Source organism: Falco peregrinus, chromosome 6 (genome assembly GCF_023634155.1).
Source record: "Falco peregrinus isolate bFalPer1 chromosome 6, bFalPer1.pri, whole genome shotgun sequence".
Classification (NCBI taxonomy): domain Eukaryota; kingdom Metazoa; phylum Chordata; class Aves; order Falconiformes; family Falconidae; genus Falco; species Falco peregrinus.
Window position 1 is genome coordinate 24,474,520 of NC_073726.1, and position 21,381 is coordinate 24,495,900.

General features: G+C 49.4%; 1 protein-coding gene across 7 annotated transcripts in view; it reads left to right on the top strand.

Moving 5' to 3' along the window:
* The window catches only part of FRMD4A (FERM domain containing 4A), a 387,455-nt gene extending 369,613 nt beyond the window's left edge, over positions 1-17,842 (top strand). For 6 of the 7 annotated variants that reach the window (XM_055807271.1, XM_055807272.1, XM_055807273.1 and 3 more), the window contains 7 exons: positions 2,195-2,423; positions 3,644-3,700; positions 4,172-4,409; positions 4,834-4,998; positions 6,796-7,655; positions 10,139-10,235; positions 14,171-17,842. In XM_055807271.1, the coding sequence (XP_055663246.1) occupies positions 2,195-2,423; positions 3,644-3,700; positions 4,172-4,409; positions 4,834-4,998; positions 6,796-7,655; positions 10,139-10,235; positions 14,171-14,273 (1,749 nt within the window). In that variant the 3' untranslated portion in view covers positions 14,274-17,842. Of the gene's footprint in view, positions 1-2,194; positions 2,424-3,643; positions 3,701-4,171; positions 4,410-4,833; positions 4,999-6,795; positions 7,656-10,138; positions 10,236-12,029; positions 12,102-14,170 lie in introns of all 7 variants that reach the window. The other variant, XM_055807269.1, reaches the window with a different exon arrangement.
* The last annotated feature ends 3,539 nt before the right edge of the window (positions 17,843-21,381 follow it).

Genomic DNA, 21,381 nt, shown 5'->3' on the forward strand with positions numbered 1-21,381 from the left:
CTTTTCAAAGGGAAAGCACGGCTTAGATGAGCTATTCCTAAAACCCCTGCAGTCTGTTGGCTGCTCAATTATAACCTGATCTCCAGCTTCCCCAGATATTACTGCTACAAGGCAGCTTTTGGGGCCAGTGGGTGAGGAATTTCCTTACTCCAGTGGCAAGGTTAGGTGGGGAGAGGGTGAAGGTAAAGCAGCTCCTCCCCATTGCAGGCACTCTGCCTTTTGGCATCAGCAATCCAAACATGCTGACTCAGCTTTTCTCTACCTCCCTTTTCATCTGTCAAACTTTAAGACTGTGCTGAAAACCATGAATTTCTGTTCTCAAAGAATGATGTTGAGCTGTGTTTATTTGGCTACCCGTTTGAGAGCATTTAGAGAGGCCAGCGATGGTTTTCATGGGCTTTTCAGCAAGTGCAAGCACTAGAGACTCATTTTAAAACAAAAGGTGAAATACTCTCTCAGTCGCATAAATTCAGGACTGATATTGCCAACTGTGACAAGGATCTGAAGCAAGGCACTGCCATCTGAAGACAGATGATAGCCCTCATTTTCTGAGGCTTTATTTATAGGGGCCTCACTGGAAGAAAATAGACAATTATGGCCTGGAGGAAATTTAATATGTTTTTTTCTAAGATATACTGAATGATTTAGAACTGAATTGGTGAAGGTCTGAAATGACAGCTCACATCAAACTCACTGTACCTTTAGAAAGAGCTTTGACAGAGCAAGACTTGCAGGGAAGGATCCTATTGTACTGCTTGGTAATTAGCTCTACCTGGTCCATAGTTCCTGACTCTGGGAAGGATTTTACTAGAAGACAACAAATCAGGTTCCAGGCCTTAAAACTCCATGGCGTTAAATTCACTTTTAATAAGTTTGGCCTGATAGAGCTTATAAACTCTTCAAAGCAAAAAGGGATCTGTTAAAAAGATGGGGGTGGGGGGTGGGGTGTCAGTCTTCAGTAAAGTGGGGGAAATGATAATTACAGTTTTAAGGCAATGCTGACTCACCACTGACAGCGAAGGATTTTTTTTTTTTACGCCAGAAGCTTGGAATAAAAACTTCAGAGAACAACTTCAGTCTGATTAAATCCCACAGCATCAGCTCTTGCAGCCTATGCTGCTGCTAAATGAAGAGAAAGGATTTGAATTTGCATTAAGGGGATATCATGAATATATGGCTGTCAGTGCCTGTGATCTGAACTCCCACCATTCACTAAAAGTAAAAAAGCTTGTCAATTTTTCCCTAATTTGCAATGTACTGTGTTCCCCTTTCTAGCAGACTAACTAAAAACTCCGTCAAGCTGGGGAAGGTAGCCAGATCCGTTGCAGATTAGCAAATACCTTTGAAGGTCACAGCCTGGTCCCAGTGCAGACCAGGAAGCTCTATATCAGCTTCTGCATTGGCATAAATTGGCCTAAGTCCCTTGACTTTGGGGACAACTGAAAATAGGTAGGTAGCTTCCAGGGTACACCTGGTGGCATTTAAAAACTCTGCTGAGACCCTGCAAGGGCTAATGTTGGAGGCTTTTTGGCATATGGAAAGCTTGCTGTTACACACTGCTCACTCTGAAATCACCCTCCTGGCTTGTAACTCAAGGAGACAATTTTCTGGTGCAATCAGTTGCAGCAGCCCATAATTACTTCAGTTTATACTCTCCTCTGGATTTTGACAGCCGTACACCAGGGAGGAATTAGCACATCTTTGGCTTTTCTACCCCAAAGAGTTTGGTGGGTGCCAAGCAAACCTGTCAGAAGGTTAAATCTGTAGCTTTGCACCAATACCTAGCACTGATATCAAATGGGGCTCAAATATGGAGACAGGAAACAGGGAGAAGGAGCAGGTGGGAGGCAGGTGTTACCCATAGATGGGTGTAAAAGGATGAATGTGTTAGCAGTAGAGCACCACCAAAATAGGCCATATTGAACTGCATGAAAAGTCAAAACAGCACAGCAGGGTTAGGGCCGGAGCACCCATGTCCTTCTTGCGTGGGTCATGCCTTCCACCAGCTGTGCTCTCAGGTACCTGTGTGAGTGGATGAAGGTGAAATGGGTATCAGATGAGGGGAGCAGTGTGATCACGGATGCTTTGCTGGTGGAGAGCCTTGGTTGGAGGCCACTGGCCAGGTTCAGTGGGAGTTTCCCCATAGCTGGGCCAGGAGTTTGGTGGCAGCCAGAATCCACTTGCCTTTCCCCAGGAGGCAGAGCTGGAGCGCCTGGAGAGGGAGTTTGCCATTCAGTCCCAGATCACGGAGGCTGCCCGGCGCCTGGCGAGTGACCCAAACGTCAGCAAAAAGCTGAAGAAACAGAGGAAGACATCCTACCTGAACGCACTGAAGAAACTACAGGAGATTGAAAATGCCATCAATGAGTATCGCATCAAATCTGGAAAGAAGCCAACCCAGAGAGCCTCCCTGATCATAGATGGTAAGCAGGACTTGGCACCCACAGCATCACAGAAGGGTCTGTGGAGGGTAGGGAGAAAAATTCTTTCCTTGAGGCACACATTTCCCCTCCCTCCTCTTCCCTCTGCTGTCTGGAGGACTCCACGGGTGCTGGCAGTCAGGCTGCCCTTTCCCATACCAGTGTGCTGTCAGATGGGTGTCTGGCCTGTGCTCCATGCATTAGAGACGTGCTGGTTCACAGCACAAGAAGCAGCATCACGCTGCAGATTGTAAGCGTGTCAGGAAAGCAGACTGTGCTTCCTTTGTTCACCTATAAAATCACTCTGTTAACATCTCCTCCGGAGTGGTGCTGTACAAATGTAATTAATGTTAGCAGATTGGGGTGAGCTCTGTAGCTGAAAGGCATCTTTAAAATCAAAGTGGTAGCAGTGTCATTGCTGTGTTCAAATGCTTTTTTTCTTTTTCTTTTTTTTTTTCCCCCGGTGTAATTCTCAGGGCACTTTATGGTTTACTAAGTTGTTGATTGGTTTTTCATGAAATCCATTAACTTTCTGCTGTGGTTCTTTCTCCCTTGCTGATTTTGCCCTTTCCCTTTGACTTGCAGAGCTTTTCTTTGTGCCTTTGTAGCAGGAACTGAGATTAGAGCTGCTGTATTTGTGACCTGGGTACCAAGTTGCGCCGCAGTCAGGGATAACAGACAACCACGAGGACATGAGATGGGGGAGGCAGCTCAAATGTGTGCACGCCAATGACGTGAGAGCTTATCCTGCTGCTAAAGAGGATGCTCAGAAAATGTTTCCCAGAATTACACCAAACTGGTACCTAGTGTGAGCCTTTAGTTAGCAACAGGATGAGCATTTTAAGAAGGTAGAGATCAAACCCAGAATCCTTAAGGCCAGGGATATAAATCTCAGCAATGGCACCATGCCATTTTGTATCCTCTGGGGATCTCAGCTCTCAGCTGTGACTCATAGTCTTAATCCTCATTAATTGAAAAGAATTAGCAGCTCCTTGAAAGGCAGCCTGCTAGCGAGAGACCTGGCCTGCAGCTCTGCCCTGCGAGACTGAGAGTGGGCTAAGTCTTTATAGGAATCTTGCCTCTTGGCTGTGTGAGGAGGGAGATGAAGACTGGGTAACTACTTAAGGTTAAGACTCAGTGGATGAAGATCACGATGCAGTTCAGCACTTGGTCACTGTGATTCTTGGGACCATCTGACCATCTTTATATTCTCTTCCCTTCAGAAGGAAACATTGCCAGTGAAGACAGCTCCCTCTCGGATGCCCTTGTTCTTGAGGATGGTATGTTGGCTGCTAAGTATGTTCTAGAGGGCAGGAAGGAAACAGGTGGGGATGTGTGAACTCCTGATTGACACTCAAAATGGAGGAACTGTTCTGTATAATCCACTCGAACATCCCAACAGCAAAAATGCTTGGTTTCCCATGACTCTGCCTTGTAGTCAGACATCAGGCCTGGAGCAGCCAGTATTGCCATGGTTACTGCTCTGAATCCTTTCAAAAGACAGTCCCAGAATGGCCCCTGATTTTCTTCTAAGGTTTCAGTTGTTTTAATGCATCACATACTCTTGCTGGCCATTCCCTTCCAAAATGGGAATGTCAGCCAGTGCACTTCTGAAAGTCAAGTCTTCAGGTTGATCCTGAACACAGCCAGGGGAAGCGGGGTGAAGAAGCAGGCTATGGAGGTCCCCCAGGGTTGTGCTGCCATTGGAGGCATCGCACAGCCATTGCCTCTCTCCTTTCTTCTCTTCACAGAGGATTCTCAGGTCACCAGCGCAATATCCCCTCTCCAGTCCCCACACAAAGGACTCCCTCCCCGGCCACCCTTGCACAACAGGCCTCCTCCTCCACAGTCACTGGAAGGCCTCCGCCAAATGCATTACCACCGCAATGACTATGACAAGTCCCCCATCAAACCCAAGATGTGGAGTGAGTCATCCTTGGATGAACCCTATGAGAAGGTCAAGAAACGCTCCTCACACAGTCATTCCAGGTGAGCCGGCTATCTTGAAGCTCCGTCACAGGGGTACCCTCTGCTCAAGAGGGATGGGTGTGAGCCCTTTCAAAATTTACAAAGCCGTCCCTTACCACATGGAGACATTTAGGTGTTTTGGCCAATAGGCATCTCCTAAAAATAGTCTGCAGCCGCATGACTGCAGCTTGGTATCTCAATGTTATTTTAAAAAACATTTAGAAAGGAAGGATGGTGGATCATCTGAGGGCTTTGACAGGGCTTGGCCTTGACCTCCAGCTACCACAGAAGCACAAGTTCTGGGACGCAGCTGAGAGCAGCAGCTGACCCAGCTCCCGCTCACCCCTGCAAGATCACAGGCACATGCCTGAGATCTGGAAAGAGGCGTGGGAGCCCCTTCCCCAAATTCCTGCCCGGGAACTGAAGCAGGGTGTTTGCTCTGCAGCAGTCACAAGCGGTTCCCCAGCACCGGGAGCTGTGCTGAGGCAGGAGGGAGCAGCTCGCTGCAGAACAGCCCCATCCGGAGCCTTCCGCACTGGAACTCCCAGTCCAGCATGCCATCAACACCGGATCTACGGGTACGCAGTCCACACTACGTCCACTCCACGCGGTAAGTCTTCCCAGCTCCAGTCTCATCCTGCTTCCCCTGAAATAAATATTCTTTGCTTTACCCTTCCCCCAGGTCATGAATTAATTCCCAATCCAGGAAAGGACACAAACCAATCCTATTGACATAAGAGGCTCATGTACCGTTGCCAGTAGGGAATCTTTCCTGAAATCACTTCAGATAAATATGATCCTGCCCCTCATCTCTCCCTCAAAGTAATTAAGCTTTTCTTCCTCTGGGACCTTTCATCTCAGGGACTGCTTATAGGTGCTACCAACCCCATGCCATTTTTAAAAGGGATGTAGTGCTATGGCTAAATTCTGCAGTAAAATTCCTCCATGGATCCAGCTGGAGAGAACACGTTGTTTCCTGTCTGATATAAGATGTTGGGTAGTGTTAATTCTCTATCATAGATAAAATGTTTGCACAATGTGTGATCTTATGCGGAGAGAAAGCCTGTATAAAGCACTCCACCTGAGGATCCAGGCAGCAGTGGAATAAGCCCAGGATTGGCAGATGAAAGAGCTGAAGGGTGTACAGGAGGTGATTTGATGTGCATTGGCCATTTGACTCCAATTTTCTGCAGCTTTTCTACAAACTTCAGCTTCACTGCTATTTTGCCCTTGTGGCAAACGCCATGGACACTGCAGGAAGCAGAGCTGAGACAAAGCTGCCTGCTGTTAGGTATCCTGCCCTAAGGGGAAGTGCTACCATCATTTAGCTCTGCATAAATCAAGAGTCATGCCAACACATCAGGCAGAGATGATAGAAGGCATTAAGGCCCTGGGTTCAGTTTGTTACAACTTTTTGGCTGAGAGTACCTTTCAAAAGAGTGCAATGTTTGTTAACGCTGGAGCCAAGCTGTGTGAGAAATGAGCCTGGCACAGGGCTTGAGAAGTGGCCTTGATTGGGTAGGGGCCATCTGGGTGTTTGAAACAACTATTGCTTAGTCCATGGCTCATTCATGAGCTGCATGCCTTGGCCTTGGCCATCCATCATGTGGGTGTGTGACTCGTTGCAGGGTGTTTCTGCTCCTTGAAGGGATGGCTGAAGCTCTCCAGACAGCTGGGGTGAATAGGGACCACCCAGACCTGGCAATGAATAGACCCCCTGTAAACTGCAGTTCAGGGTAGTTGCCTGAAGGGCTGTCGTGCCCTGACAGTCCTACACGTGCTGCCCGTGGCTGGGCCCCAGTAAAACCTAGCTGCTTGGCAGAGGCGACTTTCTCAATGGCCCACGGAGAAATCACTGCATTCTGGGCTAAGTATGGGCAGTCTGTCTGTCTCACACTAGGTGGATTGTACCCGTGCAGGGCATTCGTGGGCCACTTGCAAGGGAATCTCACCACCACTGAGGCTAAGATCTTGGGATCTGCAAAGCTGGAGAGAGGCGACCCTGGTAGCACAGGGATGGTGCTGATCCAGCAGCTCTGCCTTGGGACTGCACCAGCAAAGCTGGGGCTTGAGGCCCCCCAGGTTTTGCCCTTCAGACTGAGCCTTTCCCAGGGTGGCAAGCCACAGGAGAATTGGTTGAGCAAGGGTTTCTGTCCCACATGGTGCTGCAGACTGAATGCCACCACCAAGGAGACTGGAGAGCAACAGGAACAGGACCTAATCTCCCCAAAGCCTGCAGCTGCAAAGCTGGTTGCTTTGCAGACAGCAGCACCTCGCCGTGCTGGAGGGGTACAGGTTTTCAATGCCCTCAGATTCCTTTGCTTTGGAGCTGGCCTTGTGTGCAAGGGGATGGGAGTGCTTTGTCCTGTTGACTTACCAGCCTGGATTTTTTTCCTGGTACTTGCAGATCAGTAGACATCAGCCCTACCAGACTGCACAGCTTAGCTCAGCACTTTAGACACCGGAGCTCCAGTTTAGAGTCACAAGGCAAGCTCCTCGGCTCGGAAAATGAGACAGGGAGCCCGGATTTCTACACCCCAAGGACTCGTAGCAGTAATGGCTCTGACCCCATGGACGACTGCTCTTCCTGCACCAGCCATTCCAGCTCTGAGCACTACTACCCTGCTCAGATGAACCCCAACTACTCCACCCTGGCAGAGGATTCCCCATCGAAAGCCAGAGAGCGGCAGAGGCAAAGGCACAAATCAGCGGGCAACCTGGTCTCTTCCAATTCAGGGAGTATGCCCAACCTGGCTGCGAGGAATGGGACGGGACACCATCGCGTCTACCTGCACAGCCAGAGCCAGCCCTCCTCCCAGTACAGGATCAAAGAATATCCCCTGTACATCGAGGGCAGCTCCACACCCGTGGTGGTGCGGAGCCTGGAGAACGACCAGGAGGGACACTACAGTGTGAAAGCACAATTCAAAACCTCCAACTCCTACACAGCGGGGGGGATGTTTAAGGAAAATTGGCATGGGGATGAAGTGGACTCCGTCAGGCTCACCCCCTCCCGTTCCCAAATCATAAGGACTCCATCTCTGGGCAGGGAGGGCCATGAGAAAGGCTCGGGTAGGACTGCCGTGTCAGATGAGCTGCGGCTCTGGTACCAGCGGTCCACGGCCTCCCACAAGGAGCACAGCCGCCTCTCGCACACAAGCTCCACTTCCTCAGACAGCAGCTCCCAGTACAGCACATCTTCGCAAAGCACCTTTGTGGCACACAGCCGGGTCACGAGAATGCCTCAGATGTGTAAAGCGACATCAGGTGAGAGCTGGGCCTGGGCAGAGGGGCAGACAGGGATGGGGGCTTCATGCAGCCTGGATTCGTGTCAGGCGTTACACGCAACCTGGAGAGCAATGCCAGACCATAGCATGTTATCTTGCCTTCACAGGCTGCGCACCAAGCCTGTAGGCATAACCCTGCGGGGCAAGCTTTGTCCAAGACACTCACTGGGTGAGAATTTTTTTCCATGGAAATCATCACTTTGCAAAGATGCGGTCAAGACAGGGAGGGACCTGCTGTTTCCAGGTCTCTTCTCACAATGCAGCTGGGTTTTGGTTGATGGCACTAGGGGCTGAACGTGGAGAAAGCGTGGGGGGGTCACTCAGTAATTGCAGCGAGGGGAGCAACGAAGCAAGTGGGGACTCGGCATAGACTAGGAGAATGCATGTCCTCACTGAAACACCAAAAGCATGGGAAAGGTTAAGTGGGGAGGATCCCAGCCCCTCCACCCCCTGCTAAAATGTTTGGGCGATGACATCTTTCTGCACTGCTGGGGCATGGTTTTCCCATGCAGCTCCAGTACCTCTGCTGATAATACCCTGAAATTCAGAGCACTTAAGTGTGTGGTATTATGCCTCTCTGTCATGTACAGAGCTTTGCACTCCTCTGTGCTGTTAATATTAAATGGTAAGAAAACAGCCTAAATCCATTAAACTGAGGAGGCCACTATATGTTGTGAAACAATCCAAGGTTAAATATTTACTGGCCATCAGTCACTGCTGGACAAGCCAGTGTGGACAGATCAAGGACTTGCTGAAAAAACTGAGTCTGGCCCCACGTGGACGGGCTTGCTGGTTTATCAGAGCTTGCACTGTGCCTGTTGCCACCCTTCCACATGCCTCAGCCTTGGCGCGGGAGACACCATTGCTCCGATCTCGCTTGCCCTAAGCCCTCGCAGCCTCCCTGAGCAGACCAGCGCGTCGCCCACCCGTGCTGGCTGTTGGCCTTCAGACAGCCCGGCATGGTGCCGGCCCGTGGCGATCACCACGCTGGCAGCAGCGGGGCTCGGTGCTCACTGCCAACTCCAGCATGGAGTCAGAGCGGCAGTTTGACACCAGGCTCCTCATGGGCCATCAACAGCTGCCTGGGAAGAGGTTGATTTATGCGCGATGCCAACACTCGTAGGAGGCCCAGATGTGGACCAGGACTCAATCAAGTAGCTGCTGCACCCATCCTGTGTCTCCACATGAAAAATCTGTCTTCCCCCACTTTGATTAATGGGCATTTCCGTTCCACCCAGCAACAGAAAATGCTTGAACACTGGAAAGCTTTGCCTTGCTTAGTTTTGGAAACCATACAAGTTCAGTTAAGTAATCTGAAAAGGAAAATGCTGGGGTTGGGGAGAGCACCTAAAAACTGCTGTCAGTCAGTCTGTTCCCCCACCCAGCTGGGTCTTTGAATCTAAATGTGCTATCTGGGCAGCACAGTGTAAGTGTGTTCAGTAATCACAGCTTGTCATGGCCAGTTGGCAGCACAGATTGGTTTTGCGTTCAGACTCAGTTCCCAATTACAGCTGAGGGAGGATACTGACCTCAGGAGGTCAGCTCCAAGGAGTAGATTAAAATTTGGTTTTCTCTTCAGATGTCATTTGGCAGCAGCTAAAGAATTTAACAGCATGGAAGGGGATGCCAGTAGAAACATCCATCGTTTTAGCTGATTAGCCCTAGCCAGTAGGTCTCCTGGACTTCATGCTGTCCTTCAAAGAGGATCCTTCTAGGCCCATATTACATTTGGAGGGTCAACACTATATGGACTTGAGGCGGAGGAAAGATTGGTCAGGTGGATTTCTTAGCTAGACCCTTCACCAGGGAAAGTCCTCCAAGGACCACTGCCAATGGTACATTTTTAGTCCAGATTGCTTCTGCCTTCACTGAAGTAAGAGAATGTGTCCTCTGGTCCCACAGCACAGTGTCAGCAAAGCCAGACTTCAGCCTTTTTACAAATGCACAGTGAAAGGTAGCTGTAGCTTTTGAAATCTTCAGAGCTGTCTTCCTCCTTTGCACAAGAAGCAGCGTGCTGGTCCAGACTCTCACCACTGCCAGCACTGGCTCCTAGGGACACAGCCCATCTCCCACCACCCAGGCTAGGCTCCTGCAGGTCAGGTCCCATGGAGCGGCGCAGGCAGGCCCCGCAGCCGCCAGGAGAAGGGTGCTGTTTCCCAGGCAGCTCGGGAGAGGCTGGGTGGCTGTATTCAGCTGGAGGCCGGGCTGAAACAAAGCATTCCTGCAGAGCTGAGGACGGATCCAGCCCGTGACACGCAGCAGTGTCAGCAGTAGGCTGGCTGCTCCTGTGCCGCATGCGGGCACAGCCGTCCAGGAACAGGCTGAGGTCTGACTCCCAGGTTGTGTTTGCTCACAGCCAGACGTGTTTCTGCTGGTCCGACCAGCTGATGCTTCTGAACCGCCCTAACCCTCGCGCCCTCACCTCACCTCACCGGTTCTTTTTCTCCACCCTTTGGTTTTCAGCTGCCTTACCTCACAGCCAGAGGAGTTCAACGCCGTCGAGTGAACTAGCAGCCACGCCACCGGGCAGTCCCCACCACATTCTCACATGGCAGACTGGGTGAGTGTGTGGGAGCGGGTTAGGGAATTCAGCTCGCTCAGTGCCACTCAGAAAAACCTCCCCACACACAACCAAAGGGAGAGCACCTCTATGGGGAACATTTTCCGGGTGCTCCATAGCCTACACCTGCACAGAGCATGTCCAGCCTGCCACCCATGCTCTCGTAGTGGTGGAGCTCTGGTTTGGGCTGACCAAGACATGGCCGTGCCACCTGCACCCAGCAGCACTGCTCCAAGCAGTGCCGAATCCACAGGGAAAAAAGCCTTGCAAGTTCTTCCTGCTTGGAAAGTCTCCTTCCTCCAATTTTCCGTATGTTGAAACAGCTGATCTTTTTCAACCATGGCATGGCATGGTCCAGACCAAGGAGATCTTTCCTGCAATGGCAAGGTCAGGTGCCTACCATATTTGTGTGTGCAGCAACCACATTTTTCTGCTAGGTTTTCCCTAGCAATGTGTCTTAATGACTACTAAGGTGTCCTTTTTCAGCTACCACTAACTTAAAATGCTTTGCCAAAGCATGAGTGAGTCATTACGTGCAGGTAGCCATTACTCATGTAAATATAATAACTGGGTTCTTTGGCATTTCTTCATGGGGCAGGGAATTCCAGGAGTTAACAAAAAGTCTTTTGCAAGCTCCCATGAGTATTCTCTAGCGATCTCCTGTAATTCTGTCCTGCCACATGAAATAAAGATCATTTCCAGATCCCATCTTAGCTCAGCACATCCCAGATCTTTGCATCTAAAATGAGTTTGGTGAGATCAGCCAGAAAGTTTCAGACTACAGTCCTCAAAATACCATAGGCCCCCAAGCAGGAAAACAGGTATGATCCTCCAAGTTGTGAATTGGGACTGGTAACTTTGCGAACATTCCGCTGCGCAGCCACCGGAAAATCTTATGTACTTTAATTTCTTCTGGTCACCTGTGACTAAGTTTGACCTCTGCTTTCACTCCAGTACTGTTCGTGACTACAATTTAAAATGGAGATGAGGAGAACCATAACCACAACCTCCTTAGGCCTACCTTGGATTTTAAATTCACACATTTGATGTATAGCCTCACATGGTCTTTGCATGTGCTTCTAGCTTTAGAACAGGAGAATTTTCCTGTTCCCATTTCATAGAAAGTCAAGGGATGACAAGATAGGCAAAACGGCAGCTGGCTTTACCGTACACCAAAGTTTCCACTGTTAAGGGTTTAAGCCTAGACTCAAATCTTAGTTTCATTCTCTACCCCAATCCTAATTCTTCTAAATGTCTCCATGATGATCAGAAGTAAAACTGTCGAGCAGCCAGCTGAGAAATATGTTTGGAAAATTCCAGCATTTCTTATTTTTCCATTCCAGAAAACTCCTGCATGCTGTCTCTCATAGCAGAAAGGCATCAAGCCAAATTCTCAGCTGGTGAAAGTGAAGTTATCTAGATTCATAGCTTAGATTCATAGATTAGCTGCACCAACAACCAGTGCAAAAAGAACTGGAAACAAATCAGCGCTTCTGTTGTGCCTGAGCGTAACACCCAAGGCATATGTATAAGTACAGTAGGAGCAGATAAAGTTTGCCATTAGATGCAGAACACAGACTCCCCCGCTGTGCAGGAGCAGGCTGTGCCCTGCCCACACAACCCAAAAGACTGACAGTGCTCCCCAACATGTTTTTGTGTCACTAACTTTTTCCACAGATGATTCATCAGCTTGTTTCCCCACTGGATTAATAAGCTCGTAACAATGTCTGTGTCACTTCTTTTCTTTAACATTTCCTCTCTCCTCTTTCCTCCTTTTTGCTCTCCTTTGTTCAGAGAAGCAACAGACAACTCACCCACTATGGATGAGTCTCAGTCTCCAACCCACCAAAGTACTGATGAATAGAGGTATAGTAAGGGAACGTTTTGTTCTTTCATCCTTCTGCCTTATAGTCCGTGAACACAGTGCAAACGCCCGGCATCCCGCTGTCCCAGAGGAGCAGCCCTTTTAATTGTGTGCCTGTTTGTTGGGCAACAAGGCTCCCTTCAGCTCTTGGAAGAACAACTTGAAAGCATCTCCAAGCCCTCTCTGTGCCTTCTCAGCAAGTGTGTGGCTGTGGCGCTTTCCCCTGCAAAAGAAGGCTTCAGGCCAGCCCGCTCTGCGTTCGTGCAGGGGTTGAACAGGCACAGGGAGCAGGCAGTAGCGGCAAATTTGTGGCTGGGGATGTTTCAAAGTAGTGTGGGCAAAGCGCTGTGGGGAGAGCCGGGGAGCAACGTGGTGCAGAGACGAGCTCGGGTAAGGGGGGGCCTTGGAGGACCCAGACTGAGCTCCCGGCAGCACTGCAGCCGTGGCACCAAGCGCCCCTTTCTCCTCTTTCCCTACCGCAGAGCAGAGCTGTGGAGCAGAGGCTGTTGGCAGCAGCCAGCTTTCATGGAACGAGGAGCAACCCTGGCCCAGTTCCTGTGGGAAGACAGAGGGGGAAGGATGGAGGGAACAAAAAAACCCTCAAAGTATTTCTATTTTAATTAAACTGCTTCCCTGTCTGACACCCTCATTTGAATCTACAACCATTCACAGCTGGCATCTGTCAAGTATTTCAAGCCCAGCTTTCCAGAGATAACCCATAAACCTCCCTACCCTGGCACAGAGCTGGGAAACAAAAGGCTCTTTAACATGCAGATGGTGATGCCCTTGCTCAGGTTCCTCCCAGACACCAGTCCCAGGGAAATCAGGTCGAAAACAGAGCAGAGGGAGCAGGAACTGCCAGGCTGCATCAGATGTGAGATCAGTCCCGAGAGGTGGGGAGGGAGCCAAGGAAGGAGTGAGAGTCCCACAGTAAACAGAAAGAAAAGGCATCTCCCACTTTTGGCCTCAAAACAATCTCTGCTTTGGAAGTTGGTTCAAATCAAAGTATGAGGGAGAGACATCAGCTGTGAATATTATTATGCAGATATAGCAGCCGCTTTTTGAAACGCCAAGATTTTGACCTCCTCTGGCAAGGAGCTCTGCAGATTAAGCCAGGAGCTGGCCCTGATTGGAGTTCTTAAGACAAATAGCAAAGAAAATGCTCATGAACAGTCTCATCTGCTCAGTACAGGCAAACAAAAGCCATGCCACAAAAGACGCAGGAGCTTGTCAAGGGAGGTGCCCCAAGGTGAGGACTAGGCTACCAACAACAAAACCACAGTCCTGTCTACATTGGAACCCTCCCACTAGCCATTTCCTAGCCCACCCCTGGAAAGCCATGTCACTCTGAGCTTGCCAGGTGATGCACAAGCCTCTGCCCGGAGCAGAAGTGCTACAGGGAAGCGCCACCACCCTCCTCCTTCCACATTCCCACTGGGTTACATGGTCTATGGCTGAGAAGGCTGCTTTTAGGACTTGCTCCGTGGAGAGTAACCTACTGAAAAGCTCTATACCCCAGCTTACTACCCAGCAGGAAAGCAAGGCAGAGCCCCTTAGGCAAGGCAGGGCGCTGCTGCTGTACCAGAGAGGGAGGAGGCCACACACAGAGAAAGTGGAGGCAGGTGTGGTGCCGCGTGTGCTGGGATGGACACAGCCAGTGGGGTCTGCCGCAAGCTCCTGTGCCCCCCCAGGAGCCACTCTGCTCTCCTGCGGCACATCCCACCAGCAGCAGGCTGAAAGCACAGCCGCTCTGCCTGCTGCCATCCCAGCATCCAAAGCTCAGGGCACCCTGGCTGCGAAGGGGCTGCCAGAGCTCGGCGTTCCCCTGCCTCCTCGCACTGGGTTTGCCCCTTGCAGGGGCAAACAGGACTGCCGGGTGAGAGCAAACTGGGTCAAAGCAGGGTCCTGCATGCTGAGCCCACCCCAAATGTCAGCTCTGGGGGTACCTGCAGAGTGCAGCTGGGTCTCTGAATATCCTGCATTCCTTTCCACCCATAATATGATGTTTTATGCCCATGGGTGAATTTCCAAGAGCCCTCGTTGTCCTAACGAAGTTTCCTTTCACCTGCAGGAGCTACAACGATAGCTGTTTCCTGGATTCTCCCCTCTATCCAGAATTAGCAGATGTCCAGTGGTATGGGCAGGAAAAAGCCAAGCCTGGGACTCTAGTGTGAACCCCTGACCTCAAGTTAATCACATCAATGCCATTCTGAGATCACCGCACTGCCTCTCATTTGCCTTACCCAGATGCACTGTCACCCAGCACCAGCTTCAACTCTAAGCACTTTTCTCACGATGCAATTCAAGACGACATTTACAGAACACTGGCCCTGAGACATCCACCACAACAGCGACAGCGACGGACCGCAGCGCATCCCATTGCCAGACTGGTGCACATCCCTCCTACGGCCCGCAGGGCAGCGGGTGCAGATGAGCAGCCATCCTCACAGTCAGTCGGCAATTTAAAAATTGATTTTCCTTTGAAACGATGTAAGCCTTTCAAGGCTTACATCAAATCTTATTGTTCTGCGGCATGTAACAGCAGTAAGATTTCCATGACCTGAGATCTGAAGCCAACAGAGTATTAGTTTAAGGGGGGGCGATGGGGGATAAAATTGGACAGAGGCTGAGAAATGGATATCATAGTCCTGAAAGTGCGTCTCTTATGAAACAGTAAAATCCCGTCACTTCAAAGATGTGTCAGAGTCTTGCAATCTGATCTGCGCTGCCAAAGATCGCCACGCCAACGTCGGCAGGATGAGTTTGCTCAGCAAGTTCCAGCTAAAGGAACATCTCTCATTTAACTCAACGGCAGACACAACCACCTCCCGTAAAACGGCATTTCCTTCGTTGCTTTGAGTCCACCTACATGCAAGTCCAATAACTCTGTGTGCTGAAGACGCACTGGAGGTCTGGGCTGGTATCACAGCATCGCTGGCTACAAGCTACTATGAAACTGGACAAACAAGGTTTACACAGGCATTATCAAAAGCAGAGGCAAGCACTGCTGCTCACAGCATCTCCGTGGCTGGCAGGGGTTGCACACCAATACATGGAGAAGCTGGGGTTGCGTTGGTTGTTTTTCAATACTCTGGTCAAGATAGAAATTGCCAAGAAACCTTTCCACAAACAGACAGAGCCAATAAATTCCTATCGATTTCTGCACAAAGCGTGAACATGAAATCAAAGGGAAAGCACATCACAATCTAATTGACACAGTAAAGCTGCATTAACATATCTGTTCCACTCATCTTCCCTTCGTTAGCACCAGTGTAGCAAAGGGCTTGTCACCCGGTTACTGCTGTGTGGGAGAACCAGTCTGTCGGGAAATGGAAAGGCTTCCATAGAACAACCGGCAGACTAGGCAAATCTTCCCGTTGCAAGAAGCAACCACAAGAAAGAGAAGCAACTAAATTAGGTGTTGGACACGAGCAAGAGCTGCCTGCTGATACCAAAAGGAATTGTACAAGAGCGTCATGGAAGGAGCTGCAAGTTTACACATACTTTTGAGCAATGCTTTATACATGTCAAGCCATGGAACTTTAAAAGGCCTCAAAGACACTTTTATAACGAACAAGTGCACAATCTAGGTGGATGTTGAAGCTGGCACATCTAGTCTTCATTGCGGTGCTATGCTGTTTTTATTGCCACTAGATGGGGGGAGGTACCCGGCCTTCCCCCGTTTGTGCGTGCAAACGATGATTTCCTATGGGAAAGGCATTAAAAGAAACGGCTGGAGGGGGTTACTTTGTGAAAAGCAGAAACTGAAGTTAGCTTTGGTTTAAGGAGAAAAGGAAAAAAAAAAAAAGCGAGTGTGTGTGCGCGTGTTCCAAGAATAACAATAGCGTCTACCAGACAAAGTAGGGCGAAACCTTTAAAATTAAACACCGCGACTTGGGGGGCTGCCACACCTTTTGGTATCAAGATTGCTGGAAAACTGCATTCCAGGGTTTAAAAGAGAATGGGTTCTTAATTGGGCTTGGAAAGATGATGGGGTTTCTAAAAATTTATGCAAGCAGCTCATGTGAAGACCTTTCTGCCACAGATACTAGAAATGTTTGCTTCAGTTCTCTGCGCTTGCCTGCTGTGCCGCTGTCGTGCATCACTGGTCCAGGACAGGGAGGTGGCAGCGATGGGCAGAAATGCTGTTACTTGTCCAGGGAAATCCACGGCAGAGCCAGGAAGGGAACTCTTCCATGTTCACACATGAAGCATAACTGCATTATCCTTCTAGGGGTGGGGGCGCATACTTTTTTATACTGGCAAGGGGGTTTTAAAGGTGGCCATGCAGGCCTGGCACTGCTGGACCCACACAAAGAACCACCATCGGAGCACATCCCCCTTCAACGGTAATCGAAGCCCCCTAACCGACTGCTGGAAGAACAGACAGCGGTGAGATTGCACCCTTTATCTAGACTTCACCATCTCTTTGTGCTTTGGGGTCTTTAACATGGGAATTATTTCAGGCTTCTAATTGGATTTTTAGCTGGATAAGAGATACTACCGATTAGTGACATTTACTGATAAGATTCAGTAGCTAAAGTGAAAGGATTAAATAAGGACCAAATTAACCAGCAGCGAGTAATTTAGCCCATGGATTTTTAGGGGCTCTGAGCAACTGTCTGTTTTCTTTTTAATTTCACTGGTAAGTGGTTTTGGTTTGGGTTTTTTTTTTCTGTGTACCTTCTTTTAATTAAAAAGAATTCAACAACAGCGGCACTATGAGGCCTCTGGGCACCACAGGAAGAAACATTAATTCCTCTGAGACCAGATCCGCAGTTTTGCAGCAAAGGTTAAAAGGTGGCAGCCCTGAAATTAGGGGGGGGGGGGGGGGGAATAAAAATGGTTAGCCTGAATTGCAAACAGGCTCGAGTAGAGAAAAAGCTTTCTAGAAATGGATTGAGTTTTGCTTTGTGTTCTGCTTTTCTGTTTTGCAATCAAGGCACACGTGAGCAGCCAGTCTGGTAGTAAAGACAGATTAAGTAAAACAGGTTTTACTGTTTAGCTCAATTCAATTAAACACAAATGTACATAAAATGTTAATCATATGAGATTAACATATTTAAGTATAACATGGAGGGGCATATACATAGCTATTATATACAAGCACTTGACTACCAACTTAACCCCTCCTTTACTTTTTTATTTTTCAAGGCTCCATCTGACATAAAGCCACAATTGCGTTCTTAGCCTACATGTCTGACGCTCCCTCTGTTCAGCCAGGAGCCGGGTGTACAGTCTGTGCACTGGGCCATGCTGGGAGGCAGGGTTTATTTTTAAATGATATTATATGCAGTCGAGTGTTGAAAATGTTGAAACAGTCCAATTTGTTTTCACTCTGTATTAGTTTTAGTTTCAGGCATAGCCGATCCCCATTCAGGTGCTATCAGATGACCAGTTACTGCTTAGTTAACTAGATGTAAAGTTTTACATATATATTAATGTCAATAGTTTTATTACAAGTTGTGTAAAAGGGACTCTCTAGTTTAAAAAAAAGGAAAAAAAAAAAGAAAAAAATTAGGTCTCTCCTGAAATTGACTTTAGAGCATGGGAAATGATTTTACTGGATTCTGTTCAATTGTAATCAAGGAAAAAAAATATGTATGTTGTAGAAAAAGTTGCAGAATTAAAAAAGATCTGCTTTTAATTTATTCTTTTTGTATTAAGAATTTGTATAGTTACCTTTACATTTTGCAAAACGGTGTTGTCAACACTTCCTTATTAAAGCATTTTCAAAATGAAACCTTGCCGTGGTGTTTTCAGGGCACAGCGCCTGGGCAGTCCTTACCCTGGTGACCACACCACCACATCTGCGAGACCCTGACTCCAGAAGTGTGCACAGCTGGCCAGGTGTTCCAGGAGGGACGCACTCCTTTGCTGTCAGGGGGCCTGACTGCAGGCAACGCAGGGCATTCCCCTCCCAAGAAAGCCCATCATTCAGAGATCCCCTGGGGTTCAGCGCTGGTGCTCAGCAGATCCCTGCTGGCTCCATTGCATGTTCTCTCACACACCGGCCCCAGGAGGCATCCAGGGCAGTAAGAAATGGTTCGACTGACTTCCCGCCCCTGTAGGAAACACAGTCTTGAAAATATGTTCATTTTTAATGCACATAGCTTGAAATAACGCTCACTTACCCGAGTTGGGTGCTAAGGGGCTGCGTGGCTGTTCACAGCACGCCAAGGCCCGTAGGACAGGCTTGATGGCCAGCACTCTCACCCCTGGTGCGGTGAGGAACTGCCTACTCCTTGTACTAAGTTCCTGAAGAAACCCTCATTGTGCCTTCCATTAATTCCCGCCGTCCAGGGAGCTCCCTTCCACACAACAGCATCTTTTCCACCACCCACCCAATCCCCGCACCCTGACGCCCCAGGAAGCTACCAGCCGTGCCAACCCAGAGCCAGGAGGCCATCCCCACCGCCACCCAGCATCGCTGCGTGGGGGGCAGCCTTGTGTCATAAATCCCCGGAAGGGTTTGGCATGGGACAGAATGGCAACGATGACATTTTTCAGACATCCCCCTAACTCTGGGACTTTGGTTCAGATTTATCGCCAGTGGCTCCAACACCGCTGCAGGCAGCGCTTCAAGCTCTACACCACCTCAGGAGCCGTTTTCATGACAGCCTGCTCCAGGCCCGATACCAGCCCTGGCACCCCTGCAGCAGCCCTCCGGGAGGGCACCATGCTGTGTGCTCATCCCCTGGGTCCGGGAGGCGGGGTGCTCTCCTCCCCCCAAGGAGTGAAGCCATTTATATCCCAGCCCAATTCATTCTTTGGGCAAAACTGGATCTATAATCATAGGACGGTTTGGGTGGGAAGGGACCGTAAAGGCCATCTGGTTCCACCGCTGTGCCATGGGCAGGGTCACCTCCCACCAGCCCAGGTTGCTCCCAGCCCCGTCCAGCCTGGCCTTGAGCACCCCCAGGGATGGGGCACCCACAGCTGCTCTGGGCAGCCTCTGCCAGCGCCTCACCACCCTCACAGTAAAGAATTTCTTCCCCCTATCCAATCTAAATCTCTTTCAGTTTAAAACTAGAGATTTTATATAATAGAGATCATATGGCAGCTAGCAGGACCGGAACCCAGTTAATCCAAATGAATTGATCCCACATATGCCGATCCCAAGAGGCTTTCCAGCGGTACAGACAAATGTCAAATAAGGAATTAAAGGCATTTAATGACCATCGGGCACGATGACACCGACACAAGGCAGAGAGCACATGCTCCGAGAGCAGCACTGCACACAGCCCCTTCCACTGCCGGGCTGGGGAAAGGGTCAGGGGCTGCAACAAATGACCAGGGGCATTGAAGTCCAAAAAACACTCCAGACATCGCCATGGTGAACGTATGACTTCATCCCAAGGCTACAGGTCTTTGGATTCAGTGGAGTTATTTCCGTCTAATGAAAGAATTATCAGAAATAAACATCTGCAGAAGCCCAGAGGGAGAAGTCTGAATCGCTGAACTGAAACATACCCTCCCCACAAAAACCATCAAGCAGTGTGACAGCTGCGCCGCACCCACTCGTCCCTAGACTTCAGTCGGATGGGGTTTGGATTTTTTTGGCTAAAAGGCATTATTAACTATTTGATCATGGTCTGGTAGCTGTAATTTGGGGCCATCCAGCTGCAAAGACCCTCCAAGCAATGATGGAAAGCAGCTGCCCTAACCGTGTCCCCCTCAACTGTGATCCCCTGAGGACTGAAGCTGGCTCTCACGTGCCGAACAGCTGGAAACTCTTACCCAGATATGCCGTGAGAAAGTACTTTTCAGTTCCTTGGTTCCCCATGCAGCGCCATTCCACGAATTGCAAGGGGATAAAGTTCTTCCGTCATGGGATTCATTCAAGCAAGGCGGCTGTATTTCAGGGACTGTCAGCAAGGAGGCACATTGCTTACATTACAGTCTTTAAAAACCTGATCAGAATAAAACATTCCAACCCCAAATTCACATCCCTACAGGAGGCGCATCCCCACTCAAACCGGTACTTGGGGCACCATTAAAACTCTCCTCAAGAATCAGCTCTACAGCAGGAGGGAAAAATCTATCTAGTACTATTACAGATGCCCTAAGAAATCCAGCTCCCGCCAAAGCAGACGTTACAATGCTCCCTAAACCATCCCCTGGCTACTCACTTGCTGCATTTCCCAGGGAAATAATAGCTCTGCTAAATGAGGGACAATATCGTTCCCTCAATTATTTAAAGAGTTCAAAACTAAGGTCAGGACAAAGATGTAGAAACAGCTCAGGAAATCATCTGGGTGGGGAGAGGGGTAAAGTTGCAGCATTACAAATGTTTCCTGTCGTAATAATGCCTCCAAAGAGTATCTCTATAAAGCACTGCAAAAAAAGTTACCAGACACCACTGTTAATGAAACTCTTCCATGCTCTTGGCATCTGTCCAGCTTCTCCCCACAAATCCCCATCTACTCCCCAAAGGTCCCTCCCCAGGCATCAGACAGGTCTCATCCACCTCATTTTTATTACTTCTAAACTGTTTAAGGTCTTGACATTTTCTCTGGGGTCAGACGCTCCAGACTGAAAAACTCCTGTATCCAAAGAGGCACTTCAGAATCCAGAGAGTCTCTGGAAGAACCTGAAGTTCCTCAAGATACTCCTCCAAACTCAGTGCCAGCACAAATCTCTCAGCAGCACATCCCACTGTGCCTCAGGACACTGTAAAAACCCACAGGAGACTGGTAACTCCTTCAGGAGAGGGTGCCAGTTCCTGCTCTGTGCTTCCAGTCAAGGTGAGGACTCGGGACAAACCAGTACGCTCAAACGCTGACCCATTTTTTCAGGAAGTGGCTCTGCTCGCATTGCGCCGGGCCTACCGCTCCGACAGCCCACCGGTAGCAAGCCCACTGCTCGCGAGTGCCAGATGTATCAGAGGACCTGCTGCCTCACAGGAGCAGCAACAGGGTACCAGATTCAAATACCTGCCTGAACCCCACTGCGAGCAGCCAGGACCAGACCCTGCCCTCTCCACCAACTGCACAGAAGAGGCTTCTCCAGAGGCTGAGGAGTGCACTCTGTATGGCCCCACAGATCCAGGAGAGCCGAGACGGATGCGAGGTCTGGATTCTCGCAGATGTGGGTAGTGGCGGTTATTAGCAGCCGCTGCAACGACCAACAATCTGGAGCTTCACTGCAGGTCCTAGGAAGGCCTCCTTAAGAGAAGAGCCTGTTACTACTGTTGCAGAGGTACTGCAGTTCTTGTAATTTTAAAAAGTGCATTATTTCAGGCTAAGACTTTCAACCCACAAAGCTTCAACATTTCACTGG